Raw genomic sequence first — 9,873 nt, forward strand, 5'->3', positions numbered from 1 at the left:
CTTATATGCTTCGTTTTTAAATAAACTTAAGCTATGTTGACGTTAAAGTGAGTCACATATCGAGACCACGAAGTTGCCCTATGTGCAGCTGCTACGCGAATCCGTCTTTTTATTTACAAAGAAAAACTTCAACCCAGTGGGAAAGCCAGCAGAAAAAGAGCACGCAAAATTATTCGTCTCGCCCTACTGCTCGAAGCGGTCGCAGAAATTCGTACCACGCATCGAATATCGGGTTTACGCGTTTGTTCAGTGCAAGTGATCCGCGCGGAAGGGTTTTTCACTCACGGTCGTACGGTTGTTGCTGAAAGGCGTGCAAAAAACCAACCCTATCCCTCTACATGCGTGCGCGTATGCATCTGTGTGTGCGGTAAACAAGACATTTGTTTTGTTTATCAGCTCGTTCCGAAAAAGGCCCAATCCGCGCGCTACCCTGCGAACGGATTGCTGCGTAGCAGACAAGCGATTTCCGCGTTTTGCGTATTGCCCTCGGTGTCGTCGTCATCATCATCGGTTCGTTGCTGGTGGTGGTAGTGTTGTGGATTGCGAACCGTTCCATTAACCCCACGTGCGCACATCCGTAATTCACGTTTCGCGTATCCTTCGGCGTGGCACATTAGCAGCACCCAACGAGGCTGCCCCGTAAAGCATCTCCTAACCCGCTCGATTAGTGCGCGCGTGATACGGATTTCTGTGCCACATCACGTCACCCTCAGCATCATTGGTCGCATCGTGTTTCGCGTACGCTTTCCTGCTTCCAAACCGTCGTCGTCAATGTACAGCAGCGAGGATGAATTGCGAAATACTACCGCAGGACATCCAATCATTATTGGAATACTTCGCCAAGAACATGTACCGCGCGAAGGATTGTGAAAATGTACGTGTATGGTAATGAATGGTCGGGATTATGGTCGTCCCACTCTCAAGTCTTCTCAAGGGCATGTGGAGCATTGTACCAAGCTGCAAAATATTGGCAAAAGAAGGTCACACACGGTGGTTGGCTGTTGGCTAGCTAGAGCCGAAAACGAAGAAGCCCCAACCATAACCTATTCACCCATATTCCGCGTGACGTTGACGTTTATCACACGCCCCGTCTACTTGATCGTTGAGATGGTGGTGGTGGTGTTCCATGTGAACACACGATTTTTTTTCTTCTTTTTAACAGCCCCCCGTGTCGAAGTACATTCCGCGATAAGCGGAACCAACCCTACGCGAAAACCTTGTTAGCGCCACCACCGTCCTTGTACTATGGTCCGGTATTGTCGCTGTAGTGGTGATCCCACGGGAATTAGCAGCAAATCTTGAATAACATCGGGCTACACACGTGGATGATATGGAAGGGGCTAGTCGGAGTGGGGCACACTGTAGGTTGTGAATCGTTCGTCAGATTTATGTGCTCTCGATTAAAGCAGCATCAGACACGCGCAATCTGAACGACCGATAGTAAGAAATTCGCTAATTTGTAGCGGCACACTATAGTGCGGTCCTTTTCGATCGTGTGTGTGCTCAAGCTCTGGGGCACATTATTTACTACGCGCTTAAGTAATCCAGTACGGTGGCAAACAGGGTGTGCTGGGTTGGGTTGGGTTGGGGACGGAAATCGCGACAGTACGGAAATGATATTCTTGGTTTATTCGCAGCATGTATATGTGTGTGTAGCAAACAAAAGCGAAAACGTAACTGCACACAGTCGATAGAGGGAGAAAGGCCAGACAACAACAGCAACACAACGATACAACTCCGTTTTCTTCGGCGCTTTGTTGCGGCACTATCGATGCTTTGTGTGTTTGGACACGTTTCGGATTGTTATTTTTATCCAAACCACCATCACCGCCCACCAACCAAACTTTCCCGTGGTTACTTACGGTCGGTGTGTCATCATGGGTCCATCTTCCTGTGTTACGGCAGGTTGTTCTTTACACTGTATCCGAGCCGTCTATTAGTTTCTTTGCTGTTGGATTGGTTCAAGATTTTATTCAATTTGCTACTGAAGAATAGAATTGTAGGTAATTCAATTTTAAAACAAGAAAATGTTTAAACGAACCAGATAGACATTCTTCTCCGGCATACTGAATTCATAAGTTTTAGCTCAGACGAACCCAAAAACAACCGTGCTAAATAATTTAGAAAATTTATTATATCTACTTCGAAAAAAAAACACGCAAAACCCAGCAGCAATTCCCATTAAATCAAAGCAACTTGTTGTGTATCGCGTTCCTGCCCATTTCAATGTTGTTTGTTTACATCGCATTTGATTCTGGTGCGCGGTTAATTTGCAAGCAAAACGAGGTGAAAAACGTTTTAAAACGGAAGCAATTTTTTTTTCTTGCAGGGGAGAATGAGAAATTTGCAAACGTGTCTATATTTAACACTAATTGTTTTTTTGTCGAGATAAGTTTCTATGCAAAAAAGGGGAAAAACAGCTGACTCGTATTGCAGGGTTCACAACTAACTCCATTACTTATCCAATGTCTTACTTGGACTAATCTGAAACCACCTCAGCAAGTGTAAAGTGATTTTGAACAAGTAGTCGATGAATTTTCAATCGAAACAGATTGCCTTACACATTTATTTCCTGTGCATGTAATTATTGAAGATCATTTTCCGTACTTTGGAGTAAGTGAGAAAATACCCCAATCTACTGCACAATTACTTCATACAAAATGAAGGAAAACAAGAGAGAGTGTTCGTTATTGAATAAAGATAAATAATTTAATTAACGATCTTTTTTTTATTAGTGGCTTAGGTCGTTGTCAGTGCACGATTTTCCGTCAATAGATTGTGCAGATATGAAAGCTACATAAAAGGAAATCAGACGGCTGATTTGTTGTAACAAAAGCATTCCCTCACGCAATTGGTGCAAAAACCCATTTATAATAGCACAATGCCATCTATAACGTGGCCCTGTCCGTGTTGCTACATGCGAAAATAAAAGGCACCACAACGCTTTCTTACACAATTCTCTTGTTCTCCTCACCAGGGCAATGACGTTATGCATCGGTGTAACGTACTACTTCAGCAGGACTACAGCGTAATCGAGATCAGCAACACTACCGGTGAACTATCCTCGCACTATCCCAGCACGCTGCTGATACCGGAGTACGAATACAAGAACCTTTCAAGCAGCTCAGGCAACAATACTCAGGCACCAGCCGGCGGTACCACCAATGGTTTCGCCAGCATTAACGATTTTCTCACACGGTCGGGCCCAACCGGTCAGCAACAAGCGCCTCAACAGCCACCAACAACACCGTCCGCACCAAATGCCGGTCCAGGACAGCAAACCATATATGAAACGACGTACGATGGTAATAAGCTGCGCGATCTTATTAACAAAGCCCGATTCGCCCGATGCCGGGCAAGGTTTCCGCTGCCGGTCATACTGTACAAGGGCAAGTACATCTGCCGCTCGGCCACACTGTCCGGGGGGCCGGAGATTTATGGGCGGTCCGGATTGGATTACCTCTTCTATAGCCTAGATTCAACAGCTACCTCACCGACGCTAGATGGTAAGAAGCGATTGCAATCTTTAGCTGCACAAAATGACACACTTCTTATTGCAGAGGAAGCGTACGAAGCGCGTGAAACTTCACTGCCGGAGGACACGTTCGAGGAACCGATCACAAACAGCGACTGGCAGCTGTTCGATCGTGTGCGCAGCCAGGACATTAAGCTGCTCAAGACGCTAAACGTTGGCACGATCGTGGACTTTATGGTCGAAAAGAAGAAGGTAAAGTTCGGCATGAACGTCACGTCCTCGGAGAAGGTCGACAAGGAAAATAGGTACGCCGAGTTTAAAATTATCTCGCTACCGTACCCGGGTTGCGAATTTTTCCGCGACTATCGTGACAATAATTACTCCGGCGAAGGGCTCGTTTTCGACTGGTCGCAGGCACACGTCGATGCCAACATCGGTGTACCGGACGATACGGTAACGGCACAGCTACAGATCGACTGGGAAAACTATAAAGATTGGGATCTGGTAAAGATCACACAAAACTATCTGAAGCTGTTGCTGCGCTATCTGCAGGACAGCAGCTCGGGTTTGCTGATACACTGCATCAGCGGTTGGGATCGAACACCACTGTTTGTGTCGCTGTTGCGTCTGTCACTGTGGGCCGACGGTGCCATCCATCAGTCGCTGAGTGCGGCACAGATCCTTTACTTTACAATCGCGTACGATTGGTTGCTGTTTGGCCACAATCTGCCCGATCGTTTGAACAAAGGCGAGGTGATATTTTTCTTCTGCTTCTATGCCTTAAAGTATATCGCCGAGGACGAGTATAGCATTTTGGGACAACGGTAAGTCGGCCGATGTACGAGTGCTGAAACGTTCAATTGATTGTTTGTTTCGCTCATCTTTCGCTTTTAGTTATAAAAGTAAACACAGCAGCGGTAGTAGCAGTATAGGAGTGATACGGACGGATAGCGAATCCATGCTGGACGGTATACTGCTGGATGGGGAAAGCAGAGGCTCGAGCGTTTCACTCAACTCCACGTGCAGTTGCTTGAGTGGCCGAAGCTCGTCCCAACACGACACTCAGACGTGCATCAGTGTCGGTGCGAACGGTGCAGTAAATACGCCCAGTAGTGGTGGAATTAATGTAACGATCGGTGGTTCCAGCATCCATCATCATGCTACGAGCGGTAGCCGCCCGATTGTCGGTGTTCACAACTCACATGACGACAGCTTGAATGCAAGCAATGGGTAAGAATGTGTGAAGAAGCGTGTGTACGATAATCTCTTCTCAGGACATAAGGATGGATAGAAATGAGGAATCAAAGTAGGCTTATAGTTTATATGCCACCAAGAGAACCCCCTTTATCGATCAGAATCATTGTTTACTATTACAAAAGCATTCTGGAAAAGATTAATCAGGTCTTTAATTCAATTCGTGACATTTTCCTTATTTTTTATTTCCTCTACATTTGTTCTATCGGAAGGTCAACCGAAGAGTTACGGTCTCGAGCCCTGAAAATGTCTACAAACATGCAAAAACATAACTATCTACGTATACCAAAATGTCATTGATTAATTCAGTTAAAGACTTGATGAATCCTTATCAGCTAGTATTCTAGTTAGCATTACAATCTCATTATCAGAATCAACGCCGGCATCTAGAAAAGTGAATGAAGTAGAGCAGTGTGTACGGTACTGTTACTATTATCCTCTTTCCTACAAAAGTACACATTTCTCTTTCTAGACTTGTAGTATCGTGCTCTTCTTTATCTGGCTCTTTTTTACACGCGTGCTAAATATGTTCTACATTATCTTTACCTTTTTTCTGCTTTATTTTATTTGTTCTTCTATCCACTATTCACCATGTTCAATATTCCTTTCCCTGTACATTCCCGTGCTTATGTTTCTATACAAACACAACCAAAAACACGTATCCCAAATCCTTTCCTTCGATAGCAATGGCTGGTTAGCGCATAGTCACGATAGTAATAGCAGTATTGGATGCATATCGAACGATAGTACTACTAATCTCAGTAATCATTGCGCTTGGTCACCGCAACCGAAAAGGTTAGTAGATTTTTTGTTTTGTTCTATCTTTCTCTCTCTTGTTCCATTTTTCTCTCACTTACTCAATTTTCACAACCATTCAATATTCAATCCGCGCAGGATTCAATGCTACCTACTACGATGTTTATCTGTGATTATCGTTCCGTGCAGAAGAAATGTTCGTTTAGGTTGCAGTGAATTGTTTTGGAATGTTTTAATGCAATATAACTACGATAAGCTATTAATTATTTTAGTTTTGTTTTTATTTATATCGAGTGTCTGTGTAATTTGTGTATAACATTTTTCTCCATGCCTTGATTCCTTCTTTGTCCTTTCACAGAACTAGTCCCGTCTCAGTGCCGGTAGCGAGCAGATTAAGACAGCGTCAGGAGTCTACGTCCTCTTTATCGGTTGGTAGCTGGCAGATGATTTCTGGCACCGGTAGTCTTCGCAGTACCGATTCGGCAACGGAACTACATCATGCTCCACCGCAACATAACCAGCATCATCATCATCATCATCACCACCACCACCAACACAATCATAATACTCACCAGCAGCAACAACACCAGCCACAGTTCCATCATGTATATAGTAATCATTACGGTAACAATCATGGAACAACGGCAGATACAACCGCGACGACGCCTAATGCTAATCAGCATCATCATCATGGTGCGGGACATGTGCCTCCTTGTACTGCTCCCCATTTGCCGCATATGCAACAGTCGCAGGACTCTAGCTGCTGCACGATTCTGGACGATGAATGTTTCAGCTCCTCATACAGTCACGATTTTTACGCCATGTAAGTTTGGTCGGTTGGTGCGCACCGTATCTTTTACGAGAAGAGTCTGTTTTTAATCATATTCCCTTTCTCGTTGTAGGCGTCGTGAACGATTGAATCAAGTGCGAACATTATTTTACAACTGTTACTATTCGACGATTGCATTCAAATTCAAATCGGTACCGGATTCGGCGCTTGGTAGTCTGTTAGGGAACTTTGCGGAAAAGGTAGGACTTGCCCACCGGACTTCAGTTTAGAGAGCGAAACAGAGGTTTCTAATCCAGGGTTCAGCGGCACGTGTGTATCATTTTATAACATACCAGTGGCAGATAGAACCCTCCCTCGTCATCGTTAGCATCAACACACTGCTGCATTCGCGCTGCCTGCCCAACAAATGCATATAGCCGTATAGTAGCTAGGTTAGGACTGTGTGTAAGAAAACGAAGAAAGGCTGAGTGTCTTCCACACATACACACTCTGTTGGAATTGATTTGTGTTTAATTCACTTCTTTTTGTTAACCTTTTTCCGTTTAGATTTTGTATCGATAATAATCTTCGTTAAGCAAAAGCGTGTGTAACTCAGGTGAAGTGTTTGCACCCTGTTTAATCTACCAGCGGTGGGGAAAAGTTGTTGTTTTGTTCCAATAAAGTGCAAAACTTAAACTGCAGAAATGGAGTTGTGTTTCAGTGGCAATTTTCGTTTCCTCTCGCCGGAAGTTATCATAACGATGAAGGGGAAAATGTTTCCATATGAAGTGATAAAGGAGAAGAACTATGGTTGATTAAATATTGCATGCCCGCGTATTATTAACAGCATTTTGAATATATGGTAAGAGAATATTAAAAATAATTTCCCGCTCCCGAAACGAAAGGGACCGACAGAGAAAAGCATAGCACTAAAATAATAAATTTTCCTTTCTATGTTCGAACAAAAATGGATTAAATTGGCAACACTGTCAGATAACATTCGAAAAACTGTGTTGCCATTTGCCGCTGCATTCGTGCTGTCATTTCGTATTCAATGTGGAAAAACAACACAATTATTTCGCATCACGAATGACGCGGGTCAACGAAACAGCAAGCAGTGTCAGCAAAAGTATGTAATATAACACCACAGACCGGTAAGAATAGAAATGCGTACTTTAAAGAATAGAGCTGCTTTACCGAAATAAGCTTCTCGTTTACAGACCAAAGCAAATCAAGATGTCCGATTGTCGAGAATGCCCGTTTGATCCGCTGCATAAAATCGCGGCCAAAAAGTTTGCACAGCATCTGGTCAAGTGCAAGCGTCAACATCCGGACGTAAAGCTTGTTACGTGCCATTTCGATACATCCCACCTAGTGAAGGAGGAGATGCTGAGGGAGCACATGAAGACTTGTTCCGGCCGGAAAGATTTGATGCAGTACAAGAATACTGTAAACAACATGCCTGTTGCCAGTGGTTTTAAACTACCTGACCCGGCTGATGATCTTATTTACAATTCAGCTGGACCCAGCAATCAGAAAGGAACCGGTGGAATTTCATTGCAAGACGATAGTGAGTGTTGGGATGATTTTGCTTACAAGGCTTACGACCCACTTGAAAACTGTAAATCTAAACTGCAGAATGGCAAAGCGTTTATTATACCCAACGCGAATAGGTTCGCGGGACAGATGAAAGATGCAGCAGTTTTAAAAGATAATCAAGCTGCGGCTGATCCAGACGGTGTGTTGGTGGAACAGGTAGCGGAGGCAGAACGTGCAAGTTCATTGAAGAATCACGATAGTATTCCACATAAAGAGCGACAGTACGATAGAACGTACGGTTGTGGATCAAGCAATCTTGGCTGTATTGTAAAGCAAGAACCGAGTGATTATGAAAGCGAAAGTGCTGGATACAGTTCAAGCAGTAAGCAATATAAAGATAGAGATTTTGGGGCAAGTTCCAGTTCCAGGCGGTACGAGATACAACGTGAAAAACAATACTGCATCAATCCAGAAGAGAGATCATATAGAAACAGAGATCGATCACGGTCGGATAGTAGCAGTGGTAGCGATCGGAAGAGCCCCGTATATAATGGATATTTCGACGGACATGCATATCACGGAAGTTATGAAACTTCCCGTAGCCACCATCATAGAGATAGATATGAAGCAAATCGAAACAGAAGTTACAGGGGAGCAAATGAAAGACACACCGATAGCGACTCTAGCAATAGATCGTACAATTATAGTAAGCATAAGTACAAGCCCTACCAGAGATATATGTGAACGCACCAAAGCCAATGTCGTAATGTCCGTAATGATGCCGAATTACGCTATTATTTCTAATAGTATCGAAATTATTAATGCATGTAACGACTAAGACGTAAAATGCCTATGCTCTTTAAAAAAATAAAAGTTAAAATAAATATACTTATGCATATTATAACAATTTTGCCTATTCTGCATAAAACGATTTTTTTGTTATTCAAAACCGTGTCAAAAAATTAACGCTGTTTTCGAAGTTAAAAAAAAACATTTGGCAACACGGCTGCCACATTTGACATATTGAAAACGAAAGAAAAATCAACAACAATAGTGCACTGGTCCTCTCAAATCGCGAAGGTAAGTTCTTAGCCGATATTTTGTTAATAAATCTCGATTTTATGCATTTTAGTGAATCTTGTGTACATCCAGCACAATCTGTTACCAGTTGGAAGTAGTTTACTGCGAGAGGTTGGCAAGAAGAGCGTCATTTTAGTGTTACTTTTTGCATTAATACACATTCTGTGGCAGACGTTACATCACAGCTGGTTTATTTTGATTTCGCAGAACATGGATATCTATTGTGCGGGACATAGTGGAAGAAGTATCCGATATTAATTACTTTTTATTTGTGTTATCGTTCTCGGTTCAGTAATCTGTAAATCCTACAGGCTGCATCATGTCGCTGGGACCGTTCTTCCGTTCGCCGTTTACCGATTTGACCGCATCGATGGTAAACTTCCAGCAGTACCACAAGTGTGGTGAGCTGGAGATGGCTTCGATCGATTGCCTGGAAGCGTACGGTACTGTGCGAGGTGCGAAAAAGTGTGCCGATCTGCTGGCCGATTTTCAGGAGTGCGCGTTTATGACGAAACAGATTGCACGATTCCGGGTATGCAAACAAAGCGGTACCGCTAACTTCATTACTTTATATTCTAATCAACTCTCTTTTTTTTTGCTATTTCCGTAGGCCATGCGCATGGAAAGACATCGTCAGGGATGGAATGGAGAACGCAAGGGTGACGAATATTACGCTCCACCACCACGTGTTGATGCTTTCTAGAACGTCATTTGGAGATGTTGCGAACCCCCCGCAAGATAGAGGAATCCGTATATTCCTTGTAAATTACTATTGAAATACATTCATCCGCTATATAGACGATTTGCCGTGAATTGAAGCTTCTTTATGGCACGGTGATGCTTCGATGAGAAAAGACAATGAAAAAACGCCGATTTCAACAGGCTGTTAGGCACTTTGCTGCATAAAAGGCAACTAGGTAAGTAGCCAAGATCTTCGAGTAAATGGATTGGTTTTTAATTCGAGTAAATGGATAATTGTATCTTGCGTCATCATGAACCT

The 9,873-nt window shown here is 43.4% G+C and overlaps 3 protein-coding genes across 6 annotated transcripts; all 3 read left to right on the forward strand.

Moving 5' to 3' along the window:
• Positions 1-111: 111 nt before the first annotated feature.
• Positions 112-6,959, forward strand: LOC125763733 (myotubularin-related protein 14). Of its 3 annotated transcripts, none has more exons than XM_049427166.1 (7): positions 112-874; positions 2,978-3,506; positions 3,561-4,299; positions 4,370-4,705; positions 5,414-5,524; positions 5,844-6,308; positions 6,388-6,959. In XM_049427166.1, exons 1-7 carry the CDS (start codon positions 788-790, stop codon positions 6,542-6,544), a joined length of 2,424 nt encoding a protein of 807 aa, XP_049283123.1. In that variant the 5' UTR covers positions 112-787; the 3' UTR covers positions 6,545-6,959. The 3 variants fall into 3 exon arrangements, with proteins under 3 accessions (XP_049283123.1, XP_049283122.1, XP_049283121.1); XM_049427164.1 differs by lacking the exon at positions 112-874 and adding an exon at positions 1,757-1,999; XM_049427165.1 differs by lacking the exons at positions 112-874; positions 5,414-5,524 and adding an exon at positions 1,014-1,999.
• Positions 6,960-7,089: 130 nt separating this feature from the next.
• On the forward strand, positions 7,090-8,700 carry LOC125763736 (uncharacterized). 2 transcript variants are annotated; one of them, XM_049427169.1, is made up of 2 exons: positions 7,090-7,383; positions 7,475-8,700. In XM_049427169.1, exons 1-2 carry the CDS (start codon positions 7,208-7,210, stop codon positions 8,535-8,537), a joined length of 1,239 nt encoding a protein of 412 aa, XP_049283126.1. In that variant the 5' UTR covers positions 7,090-7,207; the 3' UTR covers positions 8,538-8,700. The 2 variants fall into 2 exon arrangements, with proteins under 2 accessions (XP_049283126.1, XP_049283127.1); XM_049427170.1 differs by having other exon boundaries at positions 7,093-7,408.
• A 96-nt stretch (positions 8,701-8,796) lies between these two features.
• LOC125763741 (uncharacterized) lies at positions 8,797-9,675 on the forward strand. The gene is made up of 3 exons (XM_049427178.1): positions 8,797-8,873; positions 9,166-9,405; positions 9,484-9,675. The coding sequence occupies exons 2-3, from the start codon at positions 9,193-9,195 to the stop codon at positions 9,574-9,576; spliced, it is 306 nt and encodes a 101-aa protein (XP_049283135.1). The 5' UTR covers positions 8,797-8,873; positions 9,166-9,192; the 3' UTR covers positions 9,577-9,675.
• Positions 9,676-9,873: the final 198 nt, after the last annotated feature.

The sequence above is a fragment of the Anopheles funestus genome, chromosome 2RL, assembly GCF_943734845.2.
Source record: "Anopheles funestus chromosome 2RL, idAnoFuneDA-416_04, whole genome shotgun sequence".
In the NCBI taxonomy this organism is placed as follows: domain Eukaryota; kingdom Metazoa; phylum Arthropoda; class Insecta; order Diptera; family Culicidae; genus Anopheles; species Anopheles funestus.